General features: G+C 44.2%; 2 protein-coding genes across 2 annotated transcripts in view; both read right to left on the bottom strand.

Moving 5' to 3' along the window:
• Window positions 1–411: 411 nt before the first annotated feature.
• The window catches only part of TMEM242 (transmembrane protein 242), a 28,415-nt gene continuing 10,760 nt past the window's right edge, over window positions 412–18,066 (bottom strand). The window contains exon 4 of the mRNA XM_046004936.1: window positions 412–968. Within this exon, the coding sequence (XP_045860892.1) occupies window positions 870–968 (99 nt within the window). The 3' untranslated portion in view covers window positions 412–869. The remainder of the gene's footprint in view (window positions 969–18,066) is intronic.
• LOC123941597 (L-lactate dehydrogenase A-like 6A) lies at window positions 7,093–9,486 on the bottom strand. The gene has a single exon (XM_046004934.1). The coding sequence runs from the start codon at window positions 8,657–8,659 to the stop codon at window positions 7,532–7,534; it is 1,128 nt and encodes a 375-aa protein (XP_045860890.1). The 5' UTR covers window positions 8,660–9,486; the 3' UTR covers window positions 7,093–7,531.

Raw genomic sequence — 18,066 nt, 5'->3', positions numbered from 1 at the left:
CTCAATACCCCAGTAACTTTCTGGTTAAAAATATTTGTTAAGCTAGGTGATAACTGGCCTATTTTTACATTAACAACTGAGGTGAAACTACAAACTATTAGTCAATGTTTAGGAACACAGAACCGACTCCTCAAAAAAAGCACAATTTATATCCACAATTATTATTTTAGCATGACTGTCTCTTCGGGTTATCATAATCTCTTCCTGGCTTCTTCTCTATGTCTGAGAATTTCCAGGGCCTTGGGGTGAGCTCATCAGCTAACTGGCGAGCAGGAGCAAACGTAGGGCTGTGTCCGGAGGACAGAGCCACACCGCTGCCTGACAGGGCTTCCCTGTGAACCTGTCACTGCGGAGTGGGCCTAACAGCAGCAAGCCTTCCACGCCCTGACCATCACATCCAACAAGACAGGCTGTGGAAACTCATTTAATTAGGCACAGTGGGGTACTAGTGGCGTTAGGGGTCTGTCTATAAAGATTTTCCATCATCTGTTACTACACGTTGTTTTTCCCCAGGTACAAAACTTGGTTTTAGCCCTTATCCACAGGATTTCCCTTGGGATCTTCTCCGAGAGGTTATCCATACAATTATTTTGCAAGAATCTTCCTAATTTTGGGGAAAACTTCACACACACACACACACACACACACACACACACACACCCCAATTTTAAAGTAAAGCGCACAGACTGTGGGCCTCCTGTCCAGCACTGAACGCCATCCGTCCCACGGGTTCGGTCAGCAATGCATGTGATCAATGATGTGATCAATGATCAATGATGATCAATCAGGGGATTCCCTTTGCTTCTGTGGCATCCCCAAAGCCACACTCTCCATGACGGTTGTTTTAGACTTTCCCGACCATGCTCATCTCATTTGGATTTCAATGCTTCCTCCCACTCAAGAGGTGATTCTGAGTTCTTGGGAATTGCTGGAAATATTGACTGCATTTTACTTCGAAAGTCTTTCATCTGAAAGAAGGAAAAAAAAATCAGTTATCAAAATTAAAAGAAAGGGAAAAGAGCCAAAGCAATGAGAGAGGCCCTGTTGCTGCCCCAATGATACTGCATTGCTTGTGGGTACAGTAAAAGGTGAGGACTGTTCTTGCTACCTTAAAAGGAAATGAGAAACCTCTTTTCTTCTTCCAAGCTTTCATCTATTGGGCTTTAAATAACATAAAATGCCATTCTAAATCTGGAAGGCAACATATTTTAAATTGTCAACTCTCCGTAATATTTATTTCCTACCAGAAGAGTGCTATGTATTGTTGGCTTTCATATAATAAAGATACAGCTAAGAATGGGAGTTCTGGGTTTTTTGGGGGGCGGGGGAGTTCTGTTTATCTTAACTACACCAAGAATTTTGGAGCCAAAAGGAAGAAATGGAGAGAAGAGACCCAGCAGGGCGCTCCACGGATGGAGGGCGCTGCCTTAAGGGAGGGCAGCACTCACTACAGGAGCTCGATCATCTTTCCATTAGATAGTTCAAGCTACACACGGTTTGGTTCATTATTTAATCTATCCGGGCCTGCTGTGAATTCACCGCTTCAGCCCTACAGCATGGCCTTACGGTTTTCTCATCAGCCATATCCGAACTGCGTTTCTCAAGGATACAGACCCCCTGAGAGCTGTGAAGCACCTTGGACTCCTTGACAGCACCAAGTCATCTCTTGATGGGTTGTTCTGAGAGTCCGCTGAGGTTTTCTTACTTCACTTGGTTTTGAAGCTGGTTCCTTCCCTCGTTTCTACATTCCGCCAGTGTGTCGTGTTCAGGCCTCCTCAAGTGCTAGGCATGCGCTCCAGTCCCTGCAGCACTGTGACCGGTACTGGATAGACCTCTCTGTTCAAGTCCTAACTCCGCTACTTGGGAAAACTGCTTCCTGTCTCTAAGCGGTAGATCCCACGTGTGTAGAATGGAGATCATCACGTGCTTACACGGTGGTGAGGACGCGAGCACAGCACCCGACACGTGGTGCTCGGTGACCTGCTAGCTGTTGTCACAACAGCATCACCAGCGCTGCGCTGCAAGAACACAGCTCACGTGCACAGACATGAAGATCTCTAAAAACATTATAGTTCAGTATCATTTCGGTCTAAGTGTTCTGACATCGGGAGATCCAGGAGGTTACCTATTCTATGTAGACTGTAGGAGGTCCATGCCAACCATCTCAATGTTTGGGTCCCAGACACCAGTACCCAAGACACACACGTCCATGGCATGTGTGCCTCTCCCTAGTGCAGTCTTCCATGCAACTCTCCAGCTTGTAGTGCGGCGAATCCTCCACGAGAGGTTGTCAACCAGAGGTAGTTCTGGGGAGGAACTGGAACGGTAGTTACCAACAGCAGTTCTCAAACCGTGTCATGCCATTTTGGTTGCCATAACCACAGGGAATTGCTATTTGCTTGGGGGTGGGGGAAGATTCTAAACAGCTAACACACTGCTTTGAGGGCACCAGGTGGCTCAGTCCATTAAGCAGGTGCCTTTGGCTCTGATCATGACCCCAGGGTTCTGGGATTGAGCCCTACGTGGGGCTCCCTGCTCAGTGGAGAGCCTGCTTCTCCCTCTCCCTCTCTCTCGGGCTCTCTCTAAAATAAATTAATAAAATCTTCAAAAAAAATTGCTTTGCCCAAAATACCAACATGGCCCCACTGAGGAATCTTTTGCATACACTTTCTCAGTTCGAAGACATCTCCGGTCAGGGTCTACGATGTGCTGCCTAGTTCTTTCCCTTCGCCTTTACTGGTTGAACATCTGTCACAACTAAACCTAATGAGTTTTCAAGTGGGGTGTCAGAGAGCGAGGACATGAATCATTTACCGTTTCACCTTCTCAGGGATGTGGGACACAGGCAGTTGTTGAGAAGGGAAGGGGGGGTGGGGGAAAGCAGCTGAGGTCTGGGGAGGAGTAAAGGGTAGGCATTCTACTTCAGCATGGGGGAAATGTGTTCCCATTTCCTCCTCTTGGACTGATTTTTTTCTTCCTTGCCTTTAATTTCCCAAGTATTGTATCATGTACTTGCTCCCAGAGTCATAAATGAGTTACTGAGCCACCGGAAGGAGTCATCTGAAGAAAGAGCCAATTAGGAATAGACAGGCTTCAAAGAGATGTAAAGGAAGGGAGGCAAGTAGACCATTCAGGCCTCTTCTTTAATTTTACAGCTGTGGAAATGGAAACCCAGAGTCCACATTTAAGTTATAAACAGGGCCTTATGTTGCTTTAAGCAAGGGTTTCACAGCAGGTTTTTAAGTTCGTGCTACTTTTATTATATGGATAGGAAATGAAAACCTTCAGGGTTTTTGGTTGTTGTTGTTGTTGTTGCTGTTTTGTTTTTTTTTTCACCTCTGTCAATTTCTGATATGCAGTTTAGAGGTGTGGGTCTATCAGTAATACGCTATCACAGGCTAACAGAACCTTCTGCTTAAAAATGTGCTTGAAAAGATTTAGGGGTTGAGTTAATTTAAGCAAATTTGATTATAACCCCAATGTACTAGATTCCACAATAACACTGACAGCGACTGGCATAAACCCATTCCCTACACTACATCCCAACAGTCTGGTGAGGATGCGGCACGCTAGGAACTAGTCTCCATCCGGCAACTCAGTTTTACTCTGCAGCATTTTGCAAATTCTGGGATCTCTTCCCTCCTCGTCCCTCAGACCAGGGAGAAGTTGACCTTGGCTAGGGGTCACAGGGCTGCCCTTCAAAGCAGGGCCACTGTGCACTGTGCAGCTCCAGGGGCTGCGCTCCACAAAGACTAAGACAGGGATGGCACCCCCTGGGCAACAAGTCCACTGCTCAAGAACCTCATCCTTAAGTTCCAGTGTTTGTGTCCAGCAGTGATGGGTTGTCATGTTATTGGAAAGTACTACTTCCTAGAGGCAGTTCTCAAATACGATGTCATGGCAATTGGGAAACCTACTGTAAGTACTTTGTCATAATATGGACATTCCAAAGACTGAGTATGAGCACCTTTTCAGACATCAGAACAGATTCAAGATTGTGCCTCTAACAATGTTACTCTCATTCACACCGCAGCAGCTTTTTAAAGGGCCATAGAGCCAGGATGCCAGCAGGGAGACATGGGATACTGCTGCGCATTCATCATGCGTGTCTTGGCAGGAAAAAAAAAAGACGACTTTGGTCTAATGTATGGTGTGCTGAAAAACTCCTTAAAAGCTGCTATGTACCCAATTAATTTTAGAAAACCCTTATAGCATCTATTCTTTCTTTCTTTCTTTTTTTTTTTTTTAAAACATTTTATTTATTTGACAGAGAGAGATCACAAGTAGATGGAGAGGCACGCAGAGAGAGAGAGAGAGAGGGAAGCAGGCTCCCTGCTAAGCAGAGAGCCCGACGTGGGACTCGATCCCAGGACCCTGAGATCACGACCTGAGTCGAAGGCAGCGGCTTAACCCACTGAGCCACCCAGGCGCCCCTTACAGCATCTATTCTTAAAAAAAAAAAAAAGCACTTATTGGAATAAATAACTCAAGCTGTAAAATGTCTTTGCCATTCACCAGCTCATTTACTTCAATGGCCTCTTGCAGGACGTCAGTGCTGGAGGTAGCATGACGAAAGCTTTTTCGGACCCAGTGATGAGAAAGCCTTCGGATATGTCAAGAATGATGGTACCAAGAGTAATTCTGAAGAACTTGGAAATTCAAGTTCATAGAATAGAATAGAGTAAGACTTCTTCTTCTCCATAGAGTAGAGTAAGACTCTGTTACTTGAACGGGAATAAAAATGTCTGCCATTTGCCATGACCTGGATGCCAGGCACTGTACCAAGCACGGGGCTATTACTTAGTCTTTACAATTCTATGCAGCAGAAATGAGAGCCAGCACTTTGCATATGAGAAACCAGAGGTCAGAGAGGTTAAACCAGCCATGGTGACATATTTTCTAAGTACAACTGACTGACGCCCTGGGCTCTTTCACCACAGCCATCCTGGTCCCGTGACCTGGAAAACTTGGTACCTCTAGAACCTCTAATCACACACCAGCTTTCACTAAGAAGGATTTCAAAAGCATATACACTCCTACAATGGCTACCACTTTATTTAGAATGGTATGGCAGATTATTAGCAATTTCACCGAAAACCAGAAGTCGTGGACTTCTAGATATAGGGAGGTTAAACTTCTCCACTCTCTTGAAGTTAGGTAACCATGTGACTAGTTCTGGCAGAAGAAATGGGCATCACGGCCAGGGTGAAGCATTTAAGCGCAGCTGTTTCCAGGCCACTCTTACCTTGCCATGGAAACAAGGAAACCTGTGTTACTACAGAAGTGCCTCAAGATCAAAACAATCTGAGGTTCGAAGCCACCCTGTGTAGGACAGCTCCCCTAGAGACACACACGTAAACCCACACTGGATTTTACAAGAGAATAAACCTTTGTTGTTTTAAACCACACATTTAGGGACTGTTTTTCACTGTAGTATAACCCAGCCTATTCTGACACACGGAAGAGAATTACAAAACAGACCTAGGGCATGCTCTGATCCTCTTCAAAATTACGTTAAACTTGGCTGAAACATGGCTGAATGAAAACTAAAGCGCTGGGCAAAGGGGAAGAGGAACTCTGTGTAGTTAAGCTTAAATGGCTCTTCGAATCAGCTGGAACAACCAAACCACCATTCTTCCCACTCTCTGAGAGCTTGGTACTTCAATTCGTCCCACTATATGATACTACTTCCTGGGTAATCAGAACATTTCTAGTGTTTCCAATAAAATAGTATGGGAGCTCTGATCACTAAGGTAAAGGGTCATTTTTGGGGGCAGACTGCTGTCCTAGGTCTACTTGATAAAATTCAACTGAGGAGGACTGGCTTTATTTTTTAAATTTATGTCAGAGAGAGAAAGATAGAACAAGCAGGGGGGAGAGTAGGCAGAGGGAGAAGCAGGCTCTCCGCTGAGCAAGAAGCCCGATGCAGGACTCGATCCCGGGACCTTAGGATCATGATCTGAGCTGAAGGCAGACACTTAACAGAATGAGCCACCCAGGCATTCCAGGACTGGCTTTAGAAAGGAGATGCTGGTACCTTTCAATTTTGATTACCCCTGCTGATAGCCACATGGATCTTGAAATATGTTTAAAGACACTGTATTATTTATTATTCAATTGCATTAGGAAAGCTAACATGAATTTAAAAAATCTTTCTCAGGGTGCCTGAGTGGCACAGTTGGTTAAGCATCTGACCCTTGGCTTTAGCTCAGGTTGCGATCTCAAGGTCTTGAGATGGAACCCTGCGTCAGGCTCTGTGCTCAGCAGAGTTGGTTTGAGATCCTCTCTCCCTCTCCCCCTCCTGTGTGTTCACTCTCTCTAAAATAAAGATATTTAAAAAATTTTTTTTTCTTATTTTCTAAGTTATTAGTACATCATTTAGGTAAAGGCCTGACCAGCACCTTCACTTTCTCCTAAACCCTCGCTGTATCAGATGCATACACTTTAGCATCTATAGTAAGGTCCATTGATTAAGGAATAAAAAGTGAATGTGTAACTTTCTGAGAAACATAATCCTTGAAGTACTCATTAAAATAACCAATTTCTAGGACACTGATTAACAGGGCAAAATTGAAACACAAAAGCTTTCTGCTAATGTGAAGTGAACTAGGCAGCAGGGATGACGCGGGAGCATCGGGGTCTGGGCCCAAATCTGATGAGACCGGCCCGAACAAGGACAGTTCGTAACACACTTCCTGATTTAATGTGCTAACAGGTCAGGTTCTGAGGGGCGGTTCTAAAATCACTTTGGTCAGGCTTGGTTTTTAACAACTCCAAAATCTAAGTATGTTTCCTTTCCCTGCTAAGTGACAGTAACACTTGCCATCTCTGTCAGGCCTCTTTCTAAAAGCTTTGGATTTTACTGCATTAAACACTGTAACAACTGCCAACGAGATCACTCCTCTTTTCACATTTTAACCTAATGATACTGCTTCGCTGGCAGCCACACAAGAGTACGTGTGTGCATGTGCCCCTCTGCCCCTACTAACTAAACACGACCTACTCGCAGCTCCCGCTTTATAATGCCTTTTTTTAAGGCCCATGCGATAGTCACAGTGGAATGAAGACAGTTGATGGCTTCATTGCAGAAAGTACTTCTGTAGGTCCATTTATTTTTATATTTTAGAGGAAGTTACAACGTCTTATATGGTAAATAATAGTAAGTATAAGCCATCCAGAATGAAAGAACATGTATTTAATGAAAATTATCATTTCTGTAACACAAATGCCTATATCCTAATCCTTTCTGGACCGAAGAGCAAATACACACAGAGACACACACACAGCACGTGCTGGTACATCTGTGGTACAAAAACACCTCCTTCGATGCCGTCACTTAGAAACTGTGGGGGAAAAAAGCATCCTGACCTCTAGATGCTAAATAAAAAAGTTTGGGGGGCAACTCACTCTACTTCCTTTCCTGTTTTCAACTTGTAGAAATTCAAGCTTAAAAAAAAAAAAAAAAGTTGACATACAAAACCCTGTTACTACTATCCCTTCAGTAACTTCAGAAAGGTCGTTTCCAACAACTTTAAAGCTTGAGCTCCTTCTGAATTTCCCAAAGCGTTTCTGCACTCTTCTTCAGACAAGCCTGCTCTTCTGTGGTCAGCTTTATCTTTATAAGGTCCGTAACACCATTCTCTCCCAAGATACAGGGAATGCTGAGGAATACTTCTTCGTTTATTCCATACAGACCCTTAACTATGGTGGAAACTGGATGCACTCTTCTAAGATTCTTCAAAATACTTTCTGTTAAATCAGCTACAGACAGGCCAATGGCCCAAGAAGTATAACCTTTCATTCTAATAATCTCATAGGCACTAGCGATCACATCTTTGTGGACATTCTTCCACTGCTCAGGATCTTGATCAGTTCCTATGTCTGAGTTCAGATTCTTCAGAGGGACACCAGCGACGTTCACTCCACTCCACACAGGCACACTCGAGTCTCCGTGCTCTCCCAGGACCCACCCATGACAGCTGTCAGAGTGGATACCGAGCTTCTGCCCAATCAAGAAACGGAAACGGGCCGTGTCCAGAGTACAGCCACTTCCAATAACACGGTTTGGGGGAAATTCGCTCAACTTCCAGGTCACGTAAGTTAGTATATCCACTGGGTTGGAAACAACGATCATTTTGCAGCGAGGGCTATATTGGGTAATACTGGAAATCATTAATTTAAAGATGTCCACATTTCGATGGACTAAATTAAGCCGTGTTTCCCCTTTTTCCTGGCGCGCCCCTGCGGTGATGACCACGAGGTTGGAGTTTGCAGTGACGAGGTAATCTCTGCTGGACACAATAGCTGGCATTTTCACGAAGGGGCTGCCATGCTGAAGATCCATCGTCTCCCCCTTCAGTCTGTCCTCATTAACATCCACAAGGGCAAGTTCGTCAGTCAAGCCCCTCAACAGGATGCTGATAGCACAGGCCATGCCAACCGACCCGGTTCCGATGATGGAGACCTTGTTGTGACACACGGCCTCCTCGGAAGCGAAGTTCTTGATAAGCTCACACCTGACGGTTGCCATCTTGCACACGGGGGGGACGGCCCAGGCGCCCGTGAGAGGGAGGCCCGCCGCCCGGCGGGGACACAGCCACGTCACTCTCCCGGTGCCCACTCTCCGGCCGGCCCGCAGGACTCCCACCGCCCGACTCATGGCCACTCACTTGAGAAGTGGAGGGAGAAAGGAGAGAAGCGGCAGACAAGCCCCCAGGCGAGATGGAAAGCTGCAAGTGACCGTTAGACGCGCCCTCCGCCTGCAACTGCGGCTGCGCAAGCCCGTGGCGGTTGGGAGGCCTCGTAGTCCACGACTGCGGCTGCGCGAGGCCGTGGCGTCGGCGGGCCTCGCGGCCCACTACCGCGGCTGCGCAAGGCGGCCGGGTTCCGGGAATCTCCAGCGCCTCGGGGAAAATTCCTGCCTCGGACTGGGGTGGGAAAAGGACTTCTCTAGCGAATGAATTCTGAAGTGCAAGTTTTATGAACACGAATTCTCTGCAATTTTTAACGTGAACAATGGGCCAACCCAGATCCCCGGGATTACTGATTTTCTATTTCTGCTACAGATGCCAAGTAAAAATAATTCCAATAAGTACAAATAAAAATAGGGTTATGTTTTCTGAAGTGTATCCCTGCCGGGACGAATAAGGTGTGTGTGCTGTCTCCAAATGGCGTCCTTCATCATTTCTCTGCGTCTGTAGGAGAGGTGGGGCTCCTGACTTAGGTTGTACCCAGTTCGAGAACTTTCTATTTGGAAAGGTTCCACTGCCTTTATACAGTCACGACCATGACCCACAACTGCTGGGAAGTCATAGCAGCGACAACAAGGGAAAGTGGCCGACAGCGTGCTGGTCCAGCAGCGAAAACTCACGCGAGATGCTGTTACTTCCTTCTCATGCCAAAGGCAAGGCTGTGATTCAGAGTCCTGATTAAAAACGACTTCTACGGGCGCCTGGGTGGCTCAGTGGGTTAAAGCCTCTGCCTTCGGCTCAGGTCATGGTCTCAGGGTCCTGGGATGGAGCCTGCATCAGGCTCTCTGCTCAGCGGGGAGCCTGCTTCCCTTCCTCTCTCTCTCTCTGCCTGCCTCTCTGCCTACTTGTGATCTCTGTCAAATAAATAAAAATCTTAAAAAACAACAACAATAAATGACTTCTCAAGTCGAAAGGTGCGGAGATAGCCTTCTATTAAATATTTCACATTTAGGACTGGGAAAGCTATTCTTACTCTTTCTGCCACGGAAATGCAGTCTAGAAAGACAGGAATAATAAGCAGAGGAGGTGGGGAGCGGAGGAAAAGTGTGGCTATTAATGGGGTTCCTGCCATCCTGTTTCAGTGTGACTTAGCACACTAGCAGGGATCAGACACCCCATTTGGAAAGTATGCGGTCACAAGCCCCATGACACACACAATGATGAGAGCACCGTATACATAAGTTCTCTCCACAATAGCGGTCAGATTTATGGTAACCACTTGTCAAATCGAAAACTGGAATTTCTCAAATGATCATCTTTATTTAATGGTGGCTAACATCTTCGAGGGATCCCTTCAAAGAACCAACTTTTGATAGTTTCTTTTATCCCAGTTGTAATTGAAATGTTTTAACCTGATGCCTGTTCCCACCTTCTTCCTATAATGATTCCTTTGACCAGTCAAGTCATTTTCCAAGATAAGTGTTCTTGAGGATGAAATTCAAGCACATAAAGACTCGTAGCTAAATGACTTCTTTCTAAAGTAATTTTCTTTCTAGAGTTTGAACCTCTTCAGAAATGAAATCTGACAGCTGCCTCTTCAGTTTTTCCCCTCAGCCACAACTAAATCAATTTTGAGAAAATAACACTCTCAAAATAAAAATACCTCAAACAAAGCAGCTTTTTATTTACAGTAAGTCTTGAGGTAAGAAGAGAAGAACTAAGACAGACAAAGAGACGTACATGACCCCCGGAGCAGATTTAGGTCTACTCAAAGATGTGCAAAGCCAAATACAGCCAGATAGCTCCCTAATGACCTGTCTTCGGTGGCTATTTATTCCTTTTGAATGGAAAACCTAACTCAAATTATCTGTTCAAAATACAGCATAATATTATAGCTGATAGCAGGATTATGCTTGATTACATCACTTAGGAGGGAGAAAGCAAGAAATGAAGATGACCAGCAAGACTCTGGACCAGCAGTGGTTCCAAGTAAGTCATTCTATTCCTTCTGCCTAGACTCTCCCCCCAGGTCCCCTGCCCTTTTTCTAGCTAGGAGTGCGGTTCCAATACTCCATCCTCTCAGTCTCTACAATCCCCCAAGCAGAAGTGACTTTTAAAAATCCTAAGCCACCAGTGTCTTTTGTACCTGTCTCCATTGTGGGATTTATCACACACTATTAAACGTAATTACTTAGGAACCTGTCACTCCAAAGAGATCACTTTTTGTTTAGAGCATGTCACGATCCTTTAGAACAGAGCTTGGGAAGTGAATTCGGTAAATATTCATGGTAGAAAAGAAGGAGTATAGAACCCAGTGAAGTAAGGCCAGAGCGCTGAAAAGGTGAGAGAAATAAAAAGGCACAACTGGAGAATCCACCTAGTGCCAAAGTTCTAAATTAAGGGGTAGGTAAAACGTGTACGTACCTGTTTGGGGTTTCTTAGCAAGGCTGATGTATACAATTCAGATAAAGATACAGATAAGCTGAAAGATTTCTTAACTGTTTTCAAAGCCAAAGCCAATACCTACCAAGTCAGAACATACAAAAAAAGAAATTCTACAGCACTAGACACACAGTAAAGCAAATACACAATGGCAGAGAGAATATTTTCATCCTGTAAAAAAAATGTTTTGTTCTTTGGAAAGCTTTTATAAAATAACCACTGCACAAAACCCTTGATATGAAAGAGAGAGAGAGAGAGAGAGAGAGAAGCTGCAATGAAAGCACTATTAATTAATATTATAAGCTATAAACTCACCAGCAAGTAGAGCATTATATAAACATAATTATTTTAAAAATCTTCTTTGTGATTTAAAAATCATAAAATGCAAATTGTAGTTTTAAAACAAATTAGTGGGCTGTGATTCTATTGCTCGTATGCTAAAATCTATATAACTTCGTAAGCCTTGTGTGGGGATCTTTACAAATACCAGCACCTTAGAGCATTTTCCTTTGTTGGTGATACAGGATGCTGGGGAGAGACAAAAGTAGGGCCACAAAGCTTTGTTTCCTAATAAAACAAGGGCAGACTGTCAAGTCAAAACACTGCCATCGACTTGCATTGATGGTACTCAAATATTGTACCAGGAATTGGCAAGGCCATCTAATAAAGTATCCAAATCTCACTTCTGTTCTTTTTTTTGTTTTTTTTTTTTCCATTTTATTTATTTTTTCAGCATAACAGTATGCATTGTTTTTGCACAACACCCAGTGCTCCATGCAAAACGTGCCCTCCCTATTACCCACCACCTGTTCCCCCAACCTCCCACCCCGACCCTTCAAAACCCTCAGGTTGTTTTTCAGAGTCCATAGTCTCTTATGGTTCGCCTCCCCTTCCAATTTTTTTTTTTTTAATAAACATATAATGTATTTTTATCCCCAGGGGTACAGGTCTGTGAATCGCCAGGTTTACACACTTCACAGCACTCACGATAGCACATACCCTCCCCAATGTCCATAGCCCCCTCCCCCTCTCCCAATCCCACCTCCCCCCAGCAACCCTCAGTTTGTTTTGTGAGATTTCACTTCTGTTCTTTAAGGGCATTATCGACACATAATTCTTGATGCACTTAGAAGAGCCACATGCATTTATCTTTCAAAAGTGAAATATTTTAACGGAGCACAAAACACGAAAAACAAAGAAGCTAAAATTCACTGATAGGTGTTTAAATATCCCAAATTGTAGCTAAAAACTGACAAAGCTTAATTTTATGGATTTAGGCTCTAAATAGGTGTGTTTTTGTTAATTCACTGCAATTATTCTCTGCGGTTGGATTAATAGAAATAATACTCTAGTCCTCGAGAGCAGTTCTATTCACTTAAAAAAAAAATGACATGAAGAATATGTTTGTACATGGAAGTTACCTTGAATTTAGGTAAAAACTTAAATTTACCTAAAGCTTAAATTCCACCTAAAGGTGGAAACTTAAGTTATCTTTTAGAGTCTCAAAACTGCCAGAACAGATGAACTCCCTGTTTGCCTCAAGACCTCATCTAGGCGAAGAGCAGAGCCAGCAGCAGAAACAGAGGAAGAGGAAGGAATGTTCAGTGGCGACATTAGCAAGGACAAGGCTCAAAGGCTAGAAGGACATGGCCTTTCGGCAAGGCTAGAACTCTGAGTGCAACAAAGAGAGAACCAGCCAGAGTCTTGAGCACTGCGCTGTGGACATTTGCATCAGATCCCTTTTCTGGGGCCGGTCCCGTGCAGTGCAGGCCACCGAGCCGCACCCCTGGCCTCTATCCATGGAATGCCAGAGCACCCCCACCGTCATGATAACCAGAAATGTCTGTGGATGTTGCCAAGTATCTTTCTTCTGTGGGGAGGGGGAGTCAACATGCCCCCATTAAGAACCAGTGGGTTAAAAATGAGTAGGAGCGAGACCAGAGAGCAACCAAAGCATTTCAAGGAACTTGGATTTTATTCTCCAGGGAAGACTGGGCCATTGAAATGGCAGAAACAGCGATCAGATTTCATCCAACAGGGGTCTACTGGACACATCCTCCGTGCTAGGTACTCTATCAGGTGCTGAGATTGCAACAGTGAACAAGACAAATGAGGTCTCTATCCTCTTAAAATTTACATTCTTTATGTGAGGACAGATAAGACAAGCAAATGGTCAATATAACTTCATGTTGCAACAGTGCTGTGAAAAGAAGAAAACAGGATGCTGTCAGAGAGGAACTGAGTGGTGGGAGTAAAGGGGCGACTATATTTCAGACCAGATGGTCTAGGGAAGCTTCTCGGGAGAGACGAACACAAACTGGGTTGAAGCCCTACAAGCCAACACACAGCCACTAGGCCAGCACCTGGGCAAGGAGTCTGCTGGACCAGCAGGAGGAAGGGCCCTCAGGAGGAAAGCTGGTGTGCGGTGGGGGGCAGTGGGGTGTCGGCGGGTAGGAGGGGTGACTGGGTGGTCCAAGAGGAGGCCGGCTGGCACGTGGGGCTACATCCCACGAGACTTCTTCACGGGGAGCCTGTGAAGCTTTGTTCAGAGTGACGTCATCTGACACTTTACAAATCTCTCCAGCTGCTGTGTGGAGGGAGAGTTCGGGGCGGGGTTGGGGGGGGTGGTAAAGAAGAGGCCGGAAAACTCTGCGAGGCAAAAGGCGAATGGAATGGCGAGAGATGAAAGGGGCCAGGCCGTGTCTGGCAGCACAGCCAACAAGCAGGACTTGCCCGTGGATGACATGAAGGGAATGAAGGGAAATGAGCGAAGCCGAGATGATGAGTCTCTGCTGGGTTCCAGGCTTGGGCAGCTGCGGGCACGGGAGGGACGCTGCCTGAAACGGGAGCGACAAGAGGTGGCAAGGAGACCGAGAGTTCTGAGTGAGATCCAGGTTGCTGCGTGCCTCTGGGCCACACCACGTGACAGGCACGTGCAGGGCAAACCCGACAGCGGACTGAGCAGACTGTGTTCGAATGTCGAGGACCACAGTTGGGGGCTGACGGACCAAAGGAGTAGCTGGAGAAAGATGGGGAACATCAAGAGAGAACGTGCAGAGGCGGGAGGAGGTGGAACATGTCCACACACACAGCAGTGGGTGGAAAACTGACAATCAGCTAAGGCTGGGATAATCCTGGGAGCAAGGTCCTCTGACAGATGGCCGTGATGGACCTATACCCGCAGCATGGACACCTCGCCCACGGTGACATGGAGAAAGGCAGAGTGAGTGGTACAGATGCAGGATGAACTCTGGGGAAGATGAAGGCCAGAGCCCTCTCGCAAAGTGTGGAGAAAGGACTATGGAGAGGCCGGGTGGGAGGCAGGGAGAACAGAGGTCCGCCGTGTCAATCTCGGGGCAGGGACAATGGCAGTGGGCGTGTGGGAGAAGCAAGACTTCCTGAGCGATTAGATACAGGGATGAGAAAGAGTGTGGTCATGAACACAATCCAGCTTTTCTGGGCGGCTCTACTCACCAGGAGTGATCCAGGAGTAGGCTGCTGATTGGGGGCGGGGGGAGGGCAGTGAATAACATTCATGTGGGAACACACATGACGCCTGCAAGACATCCAAGCATCAGTGTCCAGCAAGTGGGTCCATGAGCAAGGAGCTCAGAAGTCAACTAGAGACGCAGACCTGACAGCCTTCTGTGTATGGATGAAGCTAGAGCAGACGGACCAAATTTAAAGGAGGAGCAAATTTAAAGGCAAAGCAAGGAACCTAGCATAAAATGTATAAAATAAGGTAGCAGCATTTCAGAAGGAAATGGAATAGTGGGAAGGAAAAAATAAGAGCCAAACTAGGATTGAGAAAAATGACAAAAAGTACGAAGAACTATAAAAGGCCAGTATCCACCAGCACAAGAAACAAACAATAACTGGTATATATCCGGTATATATATTTGGTCCGTCAAAAATTAGAGAAATTATGTTCAGCACAGTCTACACTGTGGAAAGATACATAGCACATTAAAAAAAGATTTCTTCTTAAAATTATTTCGGTCAGGAGAATTCAATTTGAGAGACCACTTCATTATCAGGTATACTGGGACATGAAAAATAATATATATAAATATATCAACATATACATATAAAAATGTTTTGTAGATTCCCAGGTATTTCTAAGTGACCAACCAATAACAGGTACCTTTTAAAACAAAGCGTAGGGGGAAGTGTAGGCTATCGGGTCTTCATTCCACAGTGCCTTATTCAGAGAGATCGGCTCATCTGAGTCCAATTCTCTATGCTCCGTATTAGAAATAAGGACAAAGAAAAAGAAAACCCAAATGAAATCAAGGATATTTTTCCTCCAGTGGAATAAGGCCGGGAACATTCCTGAGGTGATTAAGCCTGATTTGTGTCAGGCTTTGGAACAAGAAGGCTTTTATGGCAGAGCTTATCTTTTCTAATAATTGTTGCACATTCCCACTTTATAAAATGCTTGGGGGCCTATTTTACTTATAAAAGGAAACTGGTGGGTTTTTAGAAGAGGTATTTTGGCAATATGCCAATAAAAAAGATGATTTTTTTTTTTTCTTTTCCTGCCCCCTTGGCTTAGGGGGCAAAAAAAAACCCCTCAGAAAACAAACTACGACATTGGTCATTATCTCCCATTTTAAACTGACCAAGTGCCTGTGATTCGGTCTCTCTGTCACCAAATTCCCTTCCACATTACATCGAGTGCCTCTTACCACCGGATGCCAAGCCCATTAGAGCTGCAGTGAGTGGGAAATAAGGGTTATAGAGATGTTCTTGTCGCCTCAGACCTAAATTTAAGTGATGCACAGTGCCTCTTCCAATTAATTGAAAAATGATTCCAGGAATATACTCCTCAATGCGTACGCTGTTTGAAGGCCCTCAGCTTGACAGACAGAACTACCTGTGCGAGATCATGATGACTCTGTGTTCTACGCGTTCTAGTAAGATCCATCAGGAAGTGGAAGTGAAGCTGGGTGTGCTGATGTTATGGTAATCAGAGTCAGGAACTGAAGTTTGCTTCCTGGGGACAGAAGCTGGTAGAGATGTTTGGAAGCTCTCAAATTAGATTAGGCGAGGATGCAGAAGGGACATATTTTATTTTTATTTTTTTTAAGATTTTATTTATTTGACAGACAGAGATCACAAGTAGGCAGAGAGGCAGGCAGAGAGGAGGAAGCAGGCTCCCTGCTGAGCAGAGAGCCCGATGTGGGGCTCGATCCCAGGACCCTGAGATCATGACCTGAGCCGAAGGCAGAGGCTTAACCTTAACCAGGCGCCCCAGAAGGGACATATTTTAGTCACTCTTCTGACTTCTCCTGCAGATCCCTCAGAGGTGGCCACCATTAAACAATTTGCCAGGAAATGAATTTGTTTTTAACCTCTGACCGGAACCAAAGAAAAGTACAAAGCATACAGTCTATTTCTCTTCTTAAATATCTTAGATATTAAAAACCTCTAAGCTTTTTCATAGTTTTATTTATATATGTGGTCCTAGCGTTCACCTACAATGTTGCTTCATTTGAGACAAATAACTTAAAAATGGTGTCAGAATAAACATATTTAATATAAGATCTACCAGATGCTGAAATCAGCAAAAAGTCCAAAGAAAGAGATTTTACTGTAATTAGCAAAAGCCCTCAAAGCTGGTCATAAGGTCATTAAGAAATGAGCATAAACATTAACATTAAAAAGTATACTTAGCAGCAGCTACCAAAAAGAGCTGGAGAAAATACATTTTATTAGAATGAACCCAATATGGGCTCCTGCGTGGCTCAGTGGGTTAAGGCCTCTGCCTTCAGCTCGGGTCATGATCCCAGGGTCCTGGGATCGAGCCCCATATCGGGCTCTCTGCTCTGCGGGGAGCCTGCTTCCTCCTCTCTCTCTGCCTGCCTCTCTGCCTAGTTGTGATTTCTCTCTGTCAAATAAATAAAATATTTTTTAAAAAAAGAAGGAAGATTCCTTTAAAAAAAAAAAAAGAATGAACCCAATATTGTCCTAGAAGAAAGATATATTACTACCTCTCTTAAAGAATCTTTCTTAGAATAGGAAAGACAGATGCCAATTTCTGGAGAAATAATTAAGATATGTTTTACTTACATGTTTTACTTTTTGTTTTTAAGGAAAAGGAAGCCTGGGCTCTTGAGAAAGAAGTAAACTATATCAGATCGGGAGTCAATACGGGGGCTGGAGAGATGTGTAAGACTCCAATCACAGATTATTTGCATAAAAGCCTTTAGAGCAGGGGGACTTCGGAGAGATACAGTAAAGGAAGAAAGAGATTATTTTCCATTTATCAGATTGGAAAACATTTCAAATAGAAGCCACTAATGACCAGGGTGCTAGGAAACCTGTATGCACTGTCAATATCTTCTAAATGTATAAACTTTGGACTTTGGACATCAAGAACATTTTTAAATGCCCCTGGATTCAACAATAACATCAGTTGTCTTTAGCATAAATTTCCTGGCTGAGAAAAGTATAAAAAGATGCACACCTACAGAGGTTCACTATGGTGTTTAATAGTGAAAAATTACAATATAAGTGCTATTGGCAGGAGACTGATTACATAAATTATAACGGAACACCAGATAGCTATTAAAAGTGATGGAGATTTATACAGTCTATTGTGCAAAGATGTTCTTGTGGCTATTCAGTGAAAAAAGGCTCCCGAATAGAACAGTAAAACACTTACTTACAATTATATTCACAGACATATAGAAAGTCTGAAGGGATGTTTTTATTGTAATAAGTGATTACAACTCAATAGGATTTCTGGTGATTTTTGTTTCCTTTTTTACTTTCTACCCTTTTTTTTCTTTTAAATGGGTACATAATTTTATAAAATAAACACAAAACCATCTTTGTTTTAAAAAAGATAGGTCCTAAACATGTTTTTCTTTAAAAAATAAGCAATATATGTAAATAAAAACAAATACTTCTTATTACCTGGTAAAAGACA

Source organism: Meles meles, chromosome 5, assembly GCF_922984935.1.
Source record: "Meles meles chromosome 5, mMelMel3.1 paternal haplotype, whole genome shotgun sequence".
In the NCBI taxonomy this organism is placed as follows: domain Eukaryota; kingdom Metazoa; phylum Chordata; class Mammalia; order Carnivora; family Mustelidae; genus Meles; species Meles meles.
Note: the sequence above shows the minus strand (reverse complement) of the source record. Positions and strands in the feature narration are given on the sequence as shown.